The sequence below is a fragment of the Ambystoma mexicanum genome, chromosome 6p (genome assembly GCF_040938575.1).
Source record: "Ambystoma mexicanum isolate Mex_15411 chromosome 6p, UKY_AmexF1_1, whole genome shotgun sequence".
NCBI classification, from domain to species: Eukaryota; Metazoa; Chordata; class Amphibia; order Caudata; family Ambystomatidae; genus Ambystoma; species Ambystoma mexicanum.
The window spans coordinates 1,310,691,766-1,310,712,524 of record NC_090935.1 but is presented as its reverse complement, the minus strand read 5'-3'; the positions used below and the strand labels follow the sequence as shown (position 1 = coordinate 1,310,712,524).

Below are 20,759 nucleotides of genomic sequence, written 5' to 3'. Positions count from 1 at the left end.
ATGGCAAGCACCCTGGTGCAACTTTGGCGAGTGGGCAGCCATTGGCCCACCACAAACATGCCATCATGGGAAATGATGGACACGTGTTCAACACATGGCCCTGTGTGGGAATTGCAAGCTCTTGGGGTGTGGTGAGCCTATGCATGAACTGATTCAAAAGAGCAGGGATATCAGGAAAATTAGAGAGGGGAGTAAACCTGATACAATAATATGTCAATATAAAACAAACTCCCTGTCTCGTAAGGTAAGGTGAGGAAAATCACTAGACTACGGGGTATGGGTCACCTGTAAACACTTGACATCACAGAACAGTTACAAACAAGTGCATGGAAAATTATACCAATAGCACTCTAACTCAACAGTATTACAAATATTTTTAATACATGATTATAAAACACAATTCAATAAAACATCATAAAAAACAGTATAAAATATCCCAAAGTGCTAAGTGCAGATACCTGAAAGGTGTAGTTGACACCTCAGGGTGTCAACTTTGCAAAAAATGCAATCTTGTTACAATAATGTAAATACCCATTTATAACACACAAATGGCAGACAAAACACAATGTTGAACACCATTTAGTGTAATATTCACTTCTGTAGAATCAGAATCCTGGTTAGTAAACGATAGAAACCACAGTCACAAAAACAGCAAAAGAAAAACAATGCACAGAGTACTCCTATGGAGAGTTACTCTGAAGTTGATGTGTCCGCTGTCTAATGCTTTGTTGACATCACATGTGGTAATTGATCCACCTCCTAACACTTGGTTATAGTGTTAAAATAAACCCTACATGTTTCGTTCCTACAGCTAGTAATATTAATACAGGAACTTATTCAGGGACATGAACTTTCAGTGGTTTACAAACACAATCCAAATCTAAATTTGGGCAACAAACAACTGGTGTTTAAATTGAAGGTGACATTGCTCAAATGCAACCCCATGGAACAAATGCAAAGTAACTTGTTCCATAGGCTCTTCTCTGTATAGTAGAGTTCAAGCGTCTAGACCAAACCTGGGTACAAGAGCAAAAGAGAGGGACCTAATTAATAATGGTCACCAGTCTACTTATCCACTGTGTCAAATATAAGCGGTATAATAGTGGTGCTTACCGTCTATTGATGTTGGTATCACATCCTGTGTGGCTGGTAACAGAGTCTGTAATCCAGTCACCGTTATGCCTATGAATATACTAAAAGGACACAAGGGGTCCTGTCATCAAAATCGAGAAGCAGTGGCAGACAAGTGGTAAATCTCTTAACAGATCGTCACAAGTTAATATAGGAGAAAGAATTACAGCACTTACTGTCATTCTCTATGGTGTACTGATATTGAGTTGAAAAAGATGTTGTAATTGTGCGTGATTATACCTGAAGGACAAAGCACGCTTCAGTTAGCTGATAGATTAAAGCATACATGTGTTCGACATTAATGTATACATCAAGATAGTGTTAACAACAGAACACGTCTCAGTATAAGTAGAGGGAAATTAACAATTGCCACAACCTATGAGAGTTGAACCCAATATGGTGGCACTAGTTCATGTCTCATTAGGTCGACCAGTAAACTAAACACGAAATTATGTTCGTGCCCTAATATGCAACATCTCTGGAGCTGCAGAGCGAAGAAAACAAACATCAAAGGTGAGAATAAAATGTCACATGCATCACTCTTAATGAAACCAAAAAGTGCCGGGCCATGCAGAAAACGAGGAAAGATATAAAGTACGCGTGGAAGGCAATCGCATACATTGGTGAACAGATCGCCAAATATGCCGAGAAATGGACAAAAAATGGCACGATGTTACATGTCCCTACCCAGTAACTGGGGAGATTAGAGAATATGTAGTCAATATAGATGGGGTTAGTAATAGGAGCCAGCTTCATACGGGTGCACTCACCAAAGGGTAAAGGTCCAGCGGGAAGCAGAGCAATGGTGTATGCTGAATAACACACCAGAGCAACGAACTCTGCGTCATGTCCGCCATATCACGGGATAGAGTGCACGTCAACTCAAATTGCACATGCGTACTACGTCGGTAGTCCGAAGTGATAGAAAAAGGACTGCTGAACGGTACTATAGATACATAGCGCCATGTTAGAATGGTAGTGTTATGAATTGGAATACAGGATCTCAGAGCGAGTTGACGGCTTCGAGTACATCTAATGTAGTACTATATATGTTATCTATATTTCTGGAAACAAAACAGGGTTTTTTTGTGTCCCTAATAACAAGGACCATCAAGATGGCATGTTAATTTAAACTAAGGTGACTCGCCCCACTATTCTGGATAATATACAAAAATAGATAATACCAATGCGGCATAACAGAGCACATTCAATCACATGGACCACAAAGTAGTGCACAACCACCAGTTTGTTGTCTAAATAATAAACACACTCCAATCTATATTTTCATTCAGGCCCGTGAGGTGGCTTTTAGTAAGAAAGATAATTTTCTGTTCTTGTATACTGAGCATTTGTTTACTGTTACAGGTATTGTCAGACTGTCCAATCTTCATTATTACTGACCATTTTAATTCTTCTGGTTTGTGACCGAGGATGTTAAAATGACCGGTTAGGGGTGCATTTACGGTATTATTCCTTAAGCAACTTTTGGGTCCCCCTATGCTGACCTTTATTTTTCTTTCTGTTTTTCCAATATATAACCTATCACAAGGACACCAGATCGCATAAATTACCATCATGGAGTTACAATTGCTCAAATATCTTTGTTCCCACAATTTTGGTAGTCCTAAATCAATTTTCTTGGTTCTTTTGGTCTGTGCACAACAACTACATTGTCCACAGGGGCTATGTCCGGTTGGTTTAGGTAAGTCCCATTGTTCTTTAAGTGTAGTTTGTTTCTGCTTAATCATTACATAATTTCTTGTTGTTAATTCCTTCAAATTCTTGCATCTTTTAAATGCACATTTTGGTTGAGCGAGAGGCCAGTCACCTTCTTCTAAGAGGTGCCATTTCCGTTTTATGATTTTAGTAGTCTCATTTGACAATGGATTAAAAGTGCTAACAAACACTAGACTGTCTTCTTGGTCATTTTTCTGTCGGTATTCCAATAAGGAGTCCCCGTTATTATTCGAAGCCTTTTTAAACGATTGTTTAACAACTTTTTTGGGATAGCCTCTGTTTACAAGGTTCTTTTGAAATTGATTCGACACATGCTCAAAATCCTTCTTGGTGCTACTGTTCTCTTCAATCTGAGAAATTGGCTAAACGGTAAATTTTGCCTGGTGTGTTTAGGTTGGAAGCTCGAATACAGAAGCAAAGAACTTTTGTCAGTATCTTTGTGATACGGTTTAGCTTCCAAGATTCCTTTATTTTTATTGACATATATTGTCAAATCTAGGAAGTTAATTTCCTTCTTACTTTTTGTGTTAGTAAATTTCAAAAAAGGATTTTGTGCATTGAGCCATGATATAAACCTGCAAAGGAGCTTCGAAGTCGATGCAAAGGGACCTTTTCTTAACCTCCGCTGCTTTAAGTACTGCATAGAATCCTGGATCTATCACCTCAGGCCTTGAAGGATCACTGGTTTTGCAAGGAAAACAGTCACATAAAGTGACAACGCGGATTATTTCGGGGGTGGGGCAGGGCAGATTGCTTTCCCGCAGGCAGTGAAAGCATGAACATTTCTGTGGCTCTTGAGGGTCAGCCTAACATTAATTGCAACTGGCCCAACCCACAAGAACATTGTATCACTGTGCGATATCAATACTGAACAGTAGAGAATAAATCCCACCATTTTGGGTATCTAATTGAGTTGCTCACACCCCACAGCCACAAAGCCCTTTTGTTTTGGAATCGAACTAGCCTCTTTCTCCTCTAGATGAATTTCATCAAGACTTGGTTAAGTCAGCCTCGCTTCCAATCACCCAGCAAAATTACACCTTCGAGATAACCAGTGACTCCTGCCATCTGCTCATGGGAGGGGAAGGCTGAGAAAAATGATGTAAAGCCTCACAGAAGAAGCAAGGTCAAATGAGAGGCTGCGGGGTAAGTCCCAGCTGAATTATGTAAAGCCACACAGAATGAACCAAGATCAAATGAGAGGCTGCGGGGTAAGTCCCAGCTGAATTATGTAAAGCCACACAGAATGAACCAAGATCAAATGAGAGGCTGCGGGGTAAGTCCCAGCTGAATTATGTAAAGCCACACAGAATGAACCAAGATCAAATGAGAGGCAGAGGGGTAGGTCTCAGCTGAATTATGTAAAACCACAAAGAATAAACCAAGATCAAATGAGAGGCAGAGGGGTAAGTCCCAGCTGAATTATGTAAAGCCACACAGAATGCACCAAGATCAAATGAGAGGCTGCGGGGTAAGTCCCAGCTGAATTATGTAAAGCCACACAGAATGAACCAAGATCAAATGAGAGGCAGAGGGGTAGGTCCCAGCTGAATTATGTAAAGCCACACAGAATGAACCAAGATCTAATGAGAGGCTGCGGGGTAAGTCCCAGCTGAATTATGTAAAGCCACACAGAATGAACCAAGATCAAATGAGAGGCTGCGGGGTAAGTCCCAGCTGAATTATGTAAAGCCACACAGAATGAACCAAGATCAAATGAGAGGCAGAGGGGTAGGTCTCAGCTAAATTATGTAAAGCCACAAAGAATAAACCAAGATCAAATGAGAGGCAGAGGGGTAAGTCCCAGCTGAATTATGTAAAGCCACATAGAATGAACCAAGATCAAATGAGAGGCAGAGGGGTAGGTCCCAGCTGAATTATGTAAAGCCACACAGAATGAACCAAGATCAAATGAGAGGCTGCGGGGTAAGTCCCAGCTGAATTATGTAAAGCCACACAGAATGAACCAAGATCAAATGAGAGGCTGCGGGGTAAGTCCCAGCTGAATTATGTAAAGCCACACAGAATGAACCAAGATCAAATGAGAGGCAGAGGGGTAGGTCTCAGCTAAATTATGTAAAGCCACAAAGAATAAACCAAGATCAAATGAGAGGCAGAGGGGTAAGTCCCAGCTGAATTATGTAAAGCCACACAGAATGAACCAAGATCAAATGAGAGGCAGAGGGGTAAGTCTGAGCTGTGAAGAAGTGGAATTCATATTCTATTCCCTGGGATAGTACAGACACATGATTACATGTAATCAATGCACATTTCTCTTTCTCCATAAGTAATATCAACATATGCCCCAACCTCAATGCAATATCCCGTATCTTCCACAAGAATGACCATGCTTTCTTGATGGCGCCCAATCTCCACCACGTCCTGTAGGCACCGCAAGGTTATCTTTTACATGCATCAAGGCTCAGGTATCTAAGGAAAACCATACATAGATTTATGGAAAAGATGAAGAGGACCAGAGGCTAAACCAAGAAATCCCACCCAAGAATGAAACATAACTCGTGTTTTCTAACGGTAGCCCTGAAACGTCTTTGGTTCGTGAATACAAGAACATGTATTGACTTCGAGCTCTCCAGGGCCAACATCTGCCCTCTTCCCATCCCCTGCTGTATTGAATGTTGAAGAGTTACAATAAGAGAAATACAACTATCTGACAACTCCTGAAGAACAGAGAAGAGGCCTGGCCCTTTGCAATGAAGAAGCCAACTCCCCTGTGACTCAGATGCACAGACAGGGTAGGGCCTGGGTGGGCAAAGCCCACCCAAAATCTGTAAACGCCCACTCAGCAGCACTCTGTGTGCATTTTCACATGTTAATGTCACTGTGATAGGCCCAACTACATTAACTTCAGGCCCTACTTGTTAGAAAATTCTGCCTACACCTTTGCAGACTCCCCTATCGTATCCCTCCATGTTTCCTGAAGTAAAGTTCTTTTTTTTTGTTTACATAATTTTACAACAGCCAAGTCACATGAGGCTTGGTCTATTTGGTAAACATCCTATTGTTAAGACACCCTCCCACTTAAATGTAATTATATGCATGTTTAACTTCTATGCATAAGCAACTTTGCCAAATGCACAATAAAAGCAGATGAACTGCCTGTCCTCATTCCAGAGTGCTGGGTGAGGATTTTTTACTGATGGATTGCATTGTTGAATTGGGTTGCACCCGTCAGCTGGTGTTTGTGCAGTAGGGCTGGAGAAAGAAAAAGCCACACCAGAAGAGCTACTTTGGCATCCTAATATCGAGGTGGCAAGCTCCAGGTCCAAGAACCTTCTTCATCAGAAGAAGCAGCCTCCAGCCTCCAAGGCATACCAGCACCACCCGGGCTCTATCTGCAGAGGCCGCAGTAACTGCAAGCAGTAACTGGCATGGGTGCACCTGAAGTAGCACTCTATAGGAATTTATTCATGTTTTTCCACCACACTCCATGCCCCTTTTTATATCAAGTTCAGGGAGTGGAAACAACCTTGTGTGACTGTCCCCGTGCAGTATCAGGGAAGCTCACTGTTATATCCTTTACAATTTCCTACAAAGTCTGTCTTGCTCTGGAGCAAGCTCACCAGGAAAGGACCCACTAACACCATGATTTCTTCTCAGCTTGTTCTCAGGTAACAGGTTTCGAAGGACTACGCTTCTGCAGGGTCTAGCGGGGAGGGTTATTGCCATTGATACAGTTCAATTGGGGTACTGTTCGGTAAAGAAAATTGGGACACAACCCCATAATAATACTTTTTTTGTTTTTGTGTGTTGTCTCCATCTCCATCCGATCAATTCTGTTTTCGTGCCCTGCCTCCTTTGGTGGTGCTATTTAAACTCCGTTTTCCTTTTTATCCCCAGCACTACAAAAAATACCTTTCTTCGTACTATATTTTAATGACATTTTGTTTGAAATGTGATACAAGTCTGACTTCATTCACTTAAATTGCATGAGTTTGTTTTGTGTTTATGCATGAGGTCTCCTCCCACAAACGGATCCACTGGGTACTTTTGAAGCGGCCTGTGTTCTACCGGTGTGTTGCACACCCCTGCCTGGATGTGAGCCTACAGTCTGCATGAGGTCTCTGCAGGGGGAACCATCTTCCCGCTGGACCCTTGCCATGCGTCTTTCAGATGGCGGCATGTCTCTTCACCAGGGATTTTAATTGCTGTGTTTTATCATCATGGCTTATTAACAAACACAAAAAACATTCGTAAAAGACAAACAAATAGGAAAAAGGGTAAGTTGGGGGAAATGAGGGTTGCAGGAGGTCTTTTAAAAAAACAAAATTAAACAGGGACTGGTGTTGAAGCGGTTAATGATGAAAAGGTTTGAACCCCTTGCAAACCTCATATTAACTAGCATGCTGCCACAGGCATTGCTAGCCAATTGTGTACTGTAAATGTTCCCAATTTCATCCTGAATTATTCAGTTTGAGTTCTGGGGGTGCCCGTGGGCCATTTGCCCATTCTCCCAATGTTGTATTTTCATTAAAAGTGTATTTTACTCTTTAGAACAATTGCACACATTTCTGTAACATGCACCTGTATGACATGCATACAAATGTTTTCCAATAACATGATATGCAGATTAGAAATGACTGGGCGTAACAGGCATGTGCTTCCTACTTTTCAAATCCGGAAATGCCAACACATTGTTTCAACTCATATGTGAAATTTCCATGAAAGTGATACATGTATATATAGCCCACAGCTGACGATAAAACGAGGGAGGAGGCCATTCCTTTTCAAGAGGCGTCAGTAAGCGCAGGCATTAATGACTAGCAGTACATGCAGACATTTTGGAACCTTCTAGCAGAGGTTGTGGGCAGCAACCATGGAAAGAGATGAAAGAGGGATATGCACAATGTAATGCAGGCTGTATTGTTTCCGACAGCCCACAAGCACCGATAAAGTGAGGCTCCTCGTTGCTCGGGACCAGCAGTCGCTACCTATTACAACTACATAGAACAACACTGGCCAACATGTCACTGTTTTCAAGAAAGGTGTATGGGAATGATTACCGGCTGGAAGCCTCACATGAAAGACTGTGCGCAGGACAGGTCTCCTAACGGATAACGCGCAGTCCGCGCCAGGATAGACTATCTGCCCATGGAGCCTGCTGAAAGTAATGGAGACAGATTCTCAACTGTGAGGCCCGGATTGAATGTAAGCGTCTCCAGCAAACGTCGACAGTCAATGGGTTTTCTTGGGAGAATGGACGTTTCCTGTGGCTTTTCATTGATAGCCCGGAGATACCTGACAGCATTAGAGGAATGTATGGGGTTTAAGAATAAGGTATGGAGTGTTCTATTACTTTCCTACACCACATGATGCCGGTCCGATAGCACAGCGAGTAGAGCGCTCGCTTTGACACTGTACAGAGTCTGCTGACACAGGTTCGAATCTCGGCGAGGCCAAACTCATTCTTCCAGGTCGATAAATGAGCACCACACCCTGTGAGTAATAATAAGCAGCGCTCAGATACCTGAGGGTTCGTAGCGCTATAAAAATGCAAAATGATTATTATTATGATGCACCAGAGAAGCAAGCATACAATAGAAAGAGCAACGCACAGTATGAGAGCCTTTTTTTAGGTACCAAAGACATTAAATGCATTTGAAGCCCATATCAAGTTGGCATTTAAATAATGTGCTATGTTTTTTTACAATAAATCACGCCTTTCAATGTCAATTTTAAACGCAAGGGTGCAGGGTCACTCATAGGACTTCCCTGTGGCTAATAAAACAATGGTCCTCATTACGACCTTGACGGTAGCCATGGCTGCTGCCGAAATCGCCTCCGGGTCCGTGTTCCCAGAATGAGGAATTACCGGGCCATTCCGAGTTCGGAGGGCCCGGTAATTCCTCCCTCCAAGGACCCGGACCTTCCCCATTCCCATTTCAGCCCCCATAGGGCTGAATGGGAATGGGAGACGGAGCAAACAACGGGCCGATTATGAGTTTGCCCGTTGTTTGCTCCCTCTTCACCTCGCGGGACCCGGTAAGCAAGCCTGGTTTTACCAGGCGTACTTACCGTGTCCCGCAAGGGGACCTCGTAATGTGGCGGAACGGGTTTAAGGGGTCCGCATCCTTTTGCGGCACCCGTTAACCCGTTCCGCCAGGGTCGTAATGAGGCCCAATGTGTTTTAATTCATCCTATTTGTCTTACTGTACTTCATTTATTACAGATTATAGCACCTACAACTGTACACTGCATAGGTTTAATTGCACACCTATCAGGATAGATTATGTCATATAAGACACCCTGGAACAGGTATGTTAATTGACAAATATCTTTGAAACCCACAATGAATGTAGATGGCTATCATACCTGCTAAATGAGAATGCATGCAACAGAAATATGGTAATGAAAATACCGAGAACCATGAATTAGAATTCACTGATCCCAGATGGCCCATGCTAGGCTGCATCGTCCACCCTGCACTCTCCATCCAAATTCTCTCTGTTAAATGTTCATAAATATGTCATTACAGGAAATGATACTATGGAATTGTAATTCAAACTCTGAAGAAGGTCTTTTCAAAAGGTGCCCAGCAGTCTGAAACATGTTGTCTGGTTGGGGATGTGCATGTAGTACAGGAAGTGAGAATCTACTGAATGTGAACACTTGTAGCACAGACCTGATTCTTAAAAGCCTTGGAGGGAAACAAAGAAAATAAGCAGCTTCAGCGTAGATGTTTTAGCAACATGAGACCCCAGTAAAATCATAGTTTATGAAAATCATAGTTTATGTGAGGTGTGCATTGATAATGCTGTGCAACCACAACCAACATGTAAACATGTAAATACTGCATTAATACACTCATAAATGAATTAAAATATTTGTAAATATGATACAAGAGAGAAAAAAAGCTATCCTGTCACAATTCAGCACACATTACTATCACTGCACATGGCTACATAAAATATCCCAGCTTGAAAACTTCAGATGCGGGCATGTACACATGCACTGCCTCCTCTGCGAGGAACGTTTTATTGTTAAGTCCAGTGGGAGCTACTGTAAGTCCCTCATCCATTCCTTTGGAGTCCAGCAACATCAGGCCAGGAGAAAGATCCAGATCCTGGAAACCTCTAGACCAAAGAATAAACATTTGAATAGGATTCACCCGTGGTTGGAGTATTGATATTGATATTTTATTTGTATCGCGCTCATACACACGTGTTTCGGAGCGCGACTAGACAAGGAAGGGGAACACGGGAGAACAAGAACAACTATCTTACTAGGCCCAGTGACATTGAGAGCGTGCACGTGTGGGGGAGAGCGAAGGGGGAAAGTGCAGGGGAGCAGAGGGGAGATGGAAAGTGCTGAGCATAAAAATGAAAAATAAGAACAAACAACAAATGGTAGTGCAGCCAGCAAGTGGCAAGTGCTAGGTTAAAAGGTACAGGCCAGGGGTGTCTGATAAGTGCAGGGGAAAAGGAGGGGGGACTGTAGGCTTACAGATACAGACCCCAAAGTGCAAGGGTTGCCAGGAGGCAGTGCAGTTGCGTGGCAGGGTGGGCAAGTACCTGGGACTGAAATCAGAGGGTAACCTGGTGTACGATGCCTAAGCAGAACAGATCAACAGGGGAGAGGAGGAGAGAAGGCAGAAGCAAAGAGGAAGGTCTTAAGGTGCTTCCGGAACCGGAGATGGTTCTCCTCAAGTTTCAGTAGGGTCGATGAGCACCACAAGGACACAGGCACTCCCATCATGCTTTGAGTGCCCATGTTCTTTTTCTGCCTGTGTATTTATGCAGAGAGATACATGTGAAGATCCTGTACACTTAACACTATTTTTCCTCAGTCTAAGTGCAGTAACTGCAGAAATCTTTTCGGGTCCACGCTATTCCTTTTTCCCTGGCATGGGCGCTCTACACCACACTTTGGAGAAGCCTGGATCATCACTACTGTCGTGTCTCAATGCAGTATGGAAGCTAAGGAACATAACATAAAATAACATAGCAGCAATGTGTTGCTTTGTTGCCTCTGCCAGCACAGCCACAATGTAAATGGACCACATTGAGAGCGTGATGAATATTGCAAGGGAAAGAGATTCATTGCAAAGGTCCCTTGCTGAAACACCCATTGTCCTGGAGCATAGGTTAAAGAATAGAACTGCCCTACGGATGTCAAGTTGTGGCAAAATAGCTATCACTGAAGCAAAATTTCTATTTGTGGTTGTCCAGCAGCTAATTAATATTAGTAACCGGCGACGGGCTCCCAGTCAATCAGGAGGCTCAAAACGGGGGTGTTAACACATGGTAAAACCCCTGCTCAGAGCCTCTTTAGAAGCGGGAGGCCACCATCTTGTATGCCCCATTCTTCCTTCCACCCCCCCACCCCCAACCCAAATTTCAAAATCCTCCACCCTCCCCCTTCCCACTTACCTTGCGCTCCTTTGTCCCTCGCTGGTGCCGGGAACATTCAGTGTTCCTGACGCATCTCCGTCGTGGCAATGGCGACCATGGAAAGAGAGACAGGATAACGTGTAGTTCCCTTCTCCCTAATCCATGGTGGCCATTTTGCACAGTATTGTAAGTTGAGAACTGCAATCACACTGTTTCTCAACTTGAAAAAAAAAATGGTTAGCATCCCGGTACAACGTGCTAATAGCAATAAACCACCCTTGGCGGGGGCTTTACTGTAACGCCCCATAGCTAACGTTAAAGCCCTTGCTTCGCTCGGGCTTCTAACCTGGCCTGTGCATTACCTGGCCCAGTAAAGCCCCTGCCCATCAGGGTTTATTGCTTAATTAAGAAATCCACACTATTGTAAATTCAATGGCCCCATGCACCATTTCAATATGTAGCCTATACACCTCTGGCAATAATGTCTTCTTTCTTCTTTGCCGCTGGCTGCATTTGTTTTGGGACTTCACAGTTCAGCAAATAACATCATTTACTATACACCAATTTAAACAAGGCAGAGACAAACTCATTTCTGTCCCTACTTATGGCAGTAAATTAATTATTACAGAGTCGTATTTGTATTCCTTTATTTGTATAGCGCGCCTGGCCCAAAGGCATCTGGTCGCTAATCTTGAGGTTACAATGACACATATTACAAATTACAGTAGAAAGCAAGTAAGGTAGATAATACAAGGTATATATACAGTACAACATATACAATGAGATTTTGAAGGCTAAATATACAGTAATAGTACAAGAATATACACAGCATGTACAGAAATGCAAGGTGTAAGCCTGGCAGAGGCAGCGAGACGGTGCAGGTTCTTACAATCGGAGGGCTGTCTGAGGCAGAGAGCCACAGTTTAGTTTTGCATTTGAAGGAGTGGAAGGAGGGTTCTGATCTTAGCAGGTTAGGCAGAGTGTTCCACAATTTGGTGGCTAATATAAGTTAACACAACAAAAAATATAACAGCAAAACGGCAGTGGTCATGTTCAGAGGGCGTCTGGTTAGTATACCTTGCTTGCTGAGTGAATAATGTTCCTTGTGCTTGCTTGGCCTTACACACCTCGCATACTGACTCCCCTTGCACCACGCCCGTGTGTAACACATGCTCTGTAAATTGCTCTGACAGTACTTCGATTTATGTCACGTAAAGTGGTCTTGTTTAGCGCACTTCGGCCATTTTAGTTGCACATGACTCTCCAGCAAAAGAGGAGGATTTGTGTTGTGAGTGGCCTTGAGGCAGATGTGAAACCTGAATTGTGGATGAGTGCAGGCTGACAGTACCCCTGTCCCGAGGGCCGGTAGCATTCCATGAGATTTGTGGCGGCGACACTTGGGTGTGGTGTGCTTTATCCCCAAGATTTGATTGATGGCCCCACTGGGACACTGTGTTAGCTGCAAGCATCAGGTGGGATATGTAGTACAGCTGACGGTAATCTAGCATTACTCCACCGAAGTTATTGTTGTATGTGTAGGCATAAAGCTCCCATGTGCAGATGGTTTCTGTGTGTTGTGTAAGGTGCTAGAAGATGGAGACGCGACCCGATTAGCTATTGGTGGGAGAGGAGATTTAGGGTTATTGTGAACTGCTGCACTAGAATTAACCATTGGAGGACTTTTCACGTTGCTGTCCATCAAGATGCAATGTTCTTTGTTGTTCTGGGTTCCATGTTATGAGGATTGTTGGGTGGTGTTGGAGTTTTATGATTGATGGGCCAGAGCACGTGACTCTCGTGTGTTAAGCTTTAAGTCCAGGGCGAGAGACCTTAATACAAAATATGTAATTTGTAGATTATCTCAATATTTTCTGCTGTGCATCACAGTTGTTTTTTTTTCTCTTTTGTGTATCACCATATGTTATTGTACTTTGTATGTGTAACTGTTGAACTGCCAGCAGAGAATATTGGAAGAAGCTTCTATTTGCATGTATTCCGTGGGCTTGATTTGCCTTTTTAGGGCAATTCACCCGTTTTTGTATAATATTTTGATGAAAACCTTTCTGCAATTCCTAAAAAAAAAATGTACTTCGTTAGCTCAGAGTCTGTACGTCAAGTGCAGGACAGACGTGATGGCAGCCGGATACCTAAGACACTGTGGAAAATGGTACATCTTTCAGCTATAGGCAGGCAAATAAGGGCCCACGAGTGTCCATTGGTCCCTGTCAGTTCTGTAATTTCTTGTAATCAAATGCCGGCAGACGTTTCCAAGATGTGTTCTAATATCGCACTCAGCGGGCCTCATTACGCATCCGGCAGTAACCGTGCTGGTGCTACCGGCAGGATGCCGCCGGATCTGCAATGGTTTACCGGCACCTGACTTCCCGGTAACACCAGGGGATTACTACCCCGATGGTCCGTCAAGTCAGACGCTGACAAATGGTAAGTCCCCATTGCCATAGAGTCTGGTTAATAACGGTTCCGGTGCTTCCGTGAAAACTCTGCGGGCGAGTGCCGTTCTGGCCAGCAGGTCTGACCTGCCAGGCGGGACGGCACGGGCCCGCAGAGTTGTCATATGCCAGTCTGGAAACAAGGGTGTCGGTAAGCTTACCAGCACTGTTGTTTCCGGATCGTCATAGTCGTGATGAGGCCCATTGTCCCTTAAAAAAGTGGTCAATGACACCTGAACACAGCCTGGCTTGAAGGGGCAGTCACATTCTATTTCACCAAACAATAGTGTTTTTGTTTATCAAACATAAAAGATGCAGATGTTTGGGGTGGGCGGGGCAATACCCTGGTAACATCTTGTATTGGTGCAGCTCAGGGTGGGAGAGAACCGAGCGTTGTCAGAATGGAGTGGATAGATGCATTCATTAAATCAGGCTTTGTGTGATGCAGCCGTTTCAGGGGCAGTCAAAAAACTCATGATATAAATATTCTACAGAAAGTAAATCGCAGTTTGAAGTGCCGGATCCCGATAGCTCACACTACATGATCAATTTGGTCACAGGTGGCTTTGGCACCTTTTAACTGAAATTAAAAAGATACCGTTCTCCTGTCTTGGGGAGTTGGGACCCTCGGTTCTTCCACGTCCCCAACCCCTGCTATAATAATAGAAGATTGCTAAAGAAAGACAGCCAAAACAGTTTGCATTTTAGATAGAAGAGCGATGCAGTGAACCAAGCTTCGAGCAAACATGCCTTAGGGCTGTAGTGAAAACATATTGAATATTCAAGAAACGTGAATGGTAGTGTCTGGTAGGCGATGTAGCTATACTCCTGTTGAATGCATGCCATATTCAGCCATAGTACGCTCTTACCGAAAGGGGTAAAGTCAAGGGCCACGTTGTTGCGCGTACGAATATTACCGAAGATTGCCTGAATGCTGATTTTATTTATTTATTTTTTAATCTTTTTTTTTAAATCATTTTGGTGCATTTTGTTTGAAGCTGTACGTAACATTAGAAGAGTGGTTGTCCTTCTTCCCTTCTCCTCACTCACATGCACGGTGTTTATTTGGTTCCCCACCCCACCGTTATTTTAGCAGCGACAGTAAAGACAAATAGACACCAACCTCGCCCTATGAATTCTGGGCATTGCAAGGTGCAATTCAAAACCAGAAATGTCAGTACGTAGGAAGAAAAGATACCGTCCACTCCCTCTTCTGCTTCGAAAATGGCATAATACATAACTAGAAAATCAGTTGCAAAAGATGTAAAGGACGTTGTACTTTAAAAACCATATGATTAAGTAATGTTATCATGGAGCTCATTTGTTCAAGGTCATGCTGCACCTGTACATATTTCCTTGAACACCTGCTTACCTTCTCTCATTTGAAATGTTCATCCATGCCAGTGCTGTGTGCTGCCAGTAAGGAATGTGTAATACCAGTTGCTGTTGTAGATTCACCCGTTTTGTGACAGGAGTGCATGGGCTCTGTTCTCACCCACAATCTTACCGTGTCTTTCAGGGCACAGCAAGCCTGGCCAGAAGCAAAGTCCCCACATCATGTCCTCCAAGAAAATCTACGTTCAGGCAAGGAAACAGAAGAAGCTTCAGTTCAACATGGGCGGTTACGCGTACCTGCTCCCCAAAACATCTGTCGTTCTCAGGTGCCCTGTGCGGAGGTTCCGCAAGGCGATGATCACCTGGGAATGGGACAGCAAACCCCTGCTTAGTACAGCGCACCTTACTGTCACCACGCATGGCTACATCAAGTTCCACCGCTTGAAGCCCTCAGACGCCGGCGTGTACACATGCACGGCGGGGACTGCCCGGGAGCATTTTGTGATCAAGCTCATTGGGAACCACAACAAGCCCCTCGCTCTTTCCTCAGGAATTATGGGAGAGGAGGCCACGGGAAAGGTCCACTTAAATGAAGCGACGCGACCAAAGGATAAACACGAGAACCGGATTATCATTAACGAAAGCGATGCAGAAAAAAGAGGCCTTTTTGCGGACTTTAGTGGCCGCTACGATGACATTGTCTCCAAACTTCTGGAGCTTAATATGTGGCCCAAAGAGAACTTGGAAGCTTGGGGTTCCCAGGACTCCACGGAGCGGAATACATCTGCCGAGGAAGATCACGGCTATGAATTCACCTTTCCTTTTGCCGTTGCCATTGAGCAGAGTCGCCTGGATGACATCATAAGGACGTTATCCGAGCAGCCGTTGGAGGTGCGCGACAACTACAGTAGGCAGGCCCTCACGCACCTGGCCCTTGAGGTCATCAGGGGCCACACGGACAACCACGAATCAGTGTACAAGCCTCAGGGGAAAAGAACAGGTTCAGGTCCATTGGAGCCCATATTCCACAAGCCTGTGTCGGGGTTCACAAGCTCCCTGAGAATATCACCCATCGATGGAGATTTGTTTAGCTCTATGGAGTCGACAAATGACTCGTACAAGCACTACAGGAAGCCGGTAATACTAAGGAAGATCTCGGCTGCACAGCAGCTCTCAGCATCTGAAGTTGTCACCCATCTTGGGCAAACAGTGGCTCTGGCAAGTGGGACGCAAAGTGTACTTCTCCACTGTGAGGCTGGTGGGAACCCAAAGCCAGTCATTAGCTGGGCCCGTAATGGAGTCGAAGTGAACTACAGTGACAGGTAAGCGATGGCATCATTGACTCAAACTCATCAAACACAGCAGCTACCACTAAAGGTGCAGTTACTAAACACAAACTGTTTTCCAAATCCTATTAACTGTATGTACAGTTTGCCCTTTTCACATTGCTTGTGCCTAGCCTCGTGAACACAATTGTTATCATTAACTTGGCAAATTGCATTTCGGTGTACTATTGTGAAAAATTACACACAGTCAAACAGATAGTTGAGAGAAAGAGGGCACGTTTTGTTTCATTTTGTCCACAATTTTATAAACTTGCTGGCAGGGGTGTTGCTAGGTCTGGAAAAGATCAGGGGCTAAGCTAATGTCGGAACTGTCGGGACTGGGGGCTAGCTAGCCTTTTGGTTGTAGCTCCTGAGATTCTATCTGGGGCTACAACCAAAAGACCAGGGGCTATAGCCCTGTTAGCCCCCCACCTCCTAGCAACGCCTCTCCTTGCTGGGAAGGCACATTTATGTGGTAAGAAACACCTTCCCTGATGATGCTTGCTCCATTGAATTCCATGAATGAGGTTCTGAAGTCAGCAGGCCGAGCTAGACACAGGTGTGGGAAGTAAGGGTCTGGAGGGTGCCTCAAATGTGATCTAGTTGGGGTGCCCCCTTCACACCCCCACTATAAACATCTGCTCCAGCATTGTTGTATCTAGTGGTCCTACGGCTATGAGGCAATTACTATGTGCACTGGATTGGAAAGGACTGTTTGATGCTTATTGCAGCCCTCAGACCATGTTTCAATTGCTCTTGTCCCTCTTTTCTCCTGGAACTGTCTTTTTTCCACCCAACAAAAGCAGCATTACTTCATGAGTTACAGTGGCATTTTTTCGCCAGAGTCGTTTGAAGCTTCTTGCGATGGGGCAAGTGTGGCTATGCATAAAGTGGCCAAACTTGGCCCATGGCGTGGGCAAAAATGAATGCATTGATTCCCATGAGCAGCGGCTGTGCTGTCACTGATTATATAGCAAAAGAAGATATGTGGGCAAATGTTGATGACCGTAAATGTACCCTTAAATGTACACAAGTTTCAATACAAACATCTCTTGAGTCCCTAGGAATTTTTGGTGTGTTATTATGTCAATGGGTACTTTAGGCACTCATGATGTTGACATTATACGTCTTGAGGGCAGTCGTCGGGGTGAAATATACATATGTAGAAAATCACAACCAGAATCTTATCTTAAAACTAGAAGCCATTTGGAACTCCCATCTCTTACTACTTTCTTACTGCAGGTGCACTGCATGTTGAAACTATTTTTTTAATTAAAATGTTATTTGAGGTTCTGAATTAAATGTTGGTAAAGAGTCAGGCATCAGATGTAAATGCAGCAGCCATGGAGTTCCTTGCGAAGGTTAATCAGGATGCTGTAGAACATGGTGTAAACCAAGCGAGAGGAACATTCGTTGAGGAGGGTTTACTTTGTCGGCATCAACATCACCCCGCATTACTTCTAACTGCTCAAAAGGAATATCATTTGCAGTGTTCTCTTTACCACATGAAAGTACCGCATGGCAAAGGGGAAAAATCATGCAACATTCCCCCCAGATGTGATGCTTCGAGCAAATACTGCTTGCTAGAAATCGACGTCAATAGAACAATGATTTGGCTCAATAAATCTTATGACGGCATACTTGGGGAACATGCCAATGGGAGCATAATTATAGAACTCGTCCTTCACCTGGGTGCACAATAATGATTTTAGAGCCCATTGGGACATGCAGGGAAGTTTAGCAGTCAGTAGTTTAATTTCAGAGGTCTTGTATAAAATGTCCGTTTTCCAAATGGGGCTTCCTTCTTCCCATCTCGGTTTCAAAACATTGTACTCTGGGGAGAGGGGATTGACGAGAGATCACATTTTTTACTTGCTCTATCACAGTGCCAAAAGTGGTTTCTCTGGCATTTAAAAACCCTCTTCTAGAACTGACAGTGAGTCACAGCATATCAATTAAAGATTGCTGTTAGACCAAATCTTCAACATCCACCCCCTTGACATCATGAGGGGGATTTACCCAACAAGGTTCAGCACCCAGAAAATCACACTACAACTATTGAAGAATACTGGCTTAAGCCAGGACCTCCTTGTTCATGAAAAGTCATGACAGTAATTTAAGCAACTCTAGATGGTCCTAGGTTCCACACAAACATATACTTTTTATTTGAAGTTTGTTTATTGGTTGACAATGGAAATTTACTTGGGAGTACTTGAAGTATAGAAAAGAGACCTGTGATCAGTTTTATTTTAATTTAGAGTATTCTGCCAGTCCACTACATTTCTGTTTTTTCCTCCTCTTCATGCCCTGCATTAAGCGAGTGGTGACACTATGGGCGTTATACATGTATCTCATACTGTATGATTTAGTTATATTAATCACTAGCTGTTAACCTTGTGTGATAACCGTTCAAAGGGAAAGCATGATTGTAAATTCCCACTCACCTCATCATCAAACACATTTAAGCATTTGATTTATCAAAATGTACGTTATATCCCAAAACAGAGTCCGAGTCCTCCAATTTTTCTACTATGAAAAATAGAAGAGAGGAATCTGAGTCCTTCATAAGGGGCACCGCAGCATTGTGTATATAGGGCCAGTGCGTAATTTCCCAGTTAGATACCATCAAGATGGACATTATCTCAAACTGCTTAAGGAAAGGGCTGTATTGCAGTTGCAAACATTGGTGCCGGTAGAGAACACCCTTATTTGGTACCTCCATATTTATTTATGGTAGGTGATATAAGTGAGTTAACCCTCACTTCTTTGTGTGATCTCAAGCTATTACCAATAGCCCATTTCCTAAACAGTTTCGTGAAATGGAATTTAGCAAGTAATAAAGAAAGGGGAACATGGGAAAACTTAGCAAAATCAACAGCCTGCATTACCTTTATTACCTTACTGATATGACTGTGATGTATGTATCTTATAACAAAGCCGGCTTGATATAAAGTAATCAATCTTGGTAGAATCGGGGGGTAGAATCGGGGTACGCCAGTTCATTAATATCTTGCTATATATCCTAGTATCATAATTTAAAACAGCTGTAGCATGATAGTGACTACAGAGCAAGACTTCTTTATCCAGCTTAAAAATCAATGAAGTCATTGTTTCATTGATAGCAAGAGTAACATGACCTTGCTATCAATGAAACAATTGCTACATGACAACAAATTTGCTACATGACAACAAATTGTTAAACAGAGAAACAAAATGTGGAACCAGTACCCCCTGACATTTCTTCAAAGGCTAGAGCTGAAACACCATTTAGGCCACCTGTATTGCTCAGAGAAAGAGATTTAGAAACAGTAAATATTTCCGATTGCATAATCAAGCTGTTGCAGGCAAGGTGCCATTCCTCTGAAGGAGTGGTAAAGTAACGTTCTCCAAATAACTTGTCCCCATCAACTGATATGGATTAAAACAAAGTTGAATAGCACTTAGAGAAATTCTTCACTTTCATAGATTTATCCAATCTGATTTCCAGCTCATATATCTTTGATTGCTTTGATGACTCGGGATGATCTTTAAGGTTTCAATTCATATGCTAGTATTTTTTTACCTTCATTTGATTGAGAAACATAACATTGTTTAGCCTTAAGGAGTGTAGCTACCGTATGTGCAGTCAACAGGATTTCAAGTTCACCTCATCTGGCAATCAATGGTCTAAAACTTCTGACCGAACCTGCATGCTGGTGTCTCTGTTCAAGCTCTTTAATGTTCTATTCAAGGTAAAATTTCAGTGGTTGTTGGGCTTTGAACCTGGCAGAATGTATACTGATGGTTGCTCCTCTAATGATAGGTTTAAAAGTGTCCCATATCATTTCAAATGAGGAGATGCTTTCTGTGCTATTTGCAACATATTGAGATATTCTTTCTCTCTGAGTCACTAGTATGGTCTAGTCCTATAACAAACCATCATCCATCCTCCAAAGCCTTGTTTTAGAAACGGTGTCCAGTCATTTTGTTTGTTCCTTTCGTGTCAATGTGAGCGCCCTGATGCTTGCAGGTTTTCGGCGCTATTGAAATAAATAAATAAATAAATAAATACCTGGCAATAGTCAGAATGATGGGGGAATTGTTGGACACTCTAAATGTGAGAATGTCTCTAGAGTTGATGTGTCCTAAAGGGGATCTAGATGTTGTAAAACATATCAATACAGGAATACACTTTATGCATATGAGAAACGAACAATAAGTTAGTACCAGAGGGGTTAACGTATCTCCATACATCAACCCCGAGAAATGTCCTGAGCAAAGAGGGAGACTTTGGATTTTGGATTAAATTTGGACTTATCTACAGCTGAATTGACCAGAACATTGAACTCCCCTCCAATCGACTTTGATTATCATTGGGGCATTATATATAAAAATAGAGTAAGCCTTAGATCACCATGTCGAACTTTAAGACCCAGTGTAAATGCTTGCCCATC

General features: G+C 43.2%; 1 protein-coding gene across 1 annotated transcript in view; it reads left to right on the top strand.

Moving 5' to 3' along the window:
* The window catches only part of ADAMTSL1 (ADAMTS like 1), a 941,617-nt gene that overhangs the window by 638,062 nt on the left and 282,796 nt on the right, over positions 1–20,759 (top strand). The window contains exon 19 of the mRNA XM_069625973.1: positions 15,186–16,323. Within this exon, the coding sequence (XP_069482074.1) occupies positions 15,186–16,323 (1,138 nt within the window). The remainder of the gene's footprint in view (positions 1–15,185; positions 16,324–20,759) is intronic.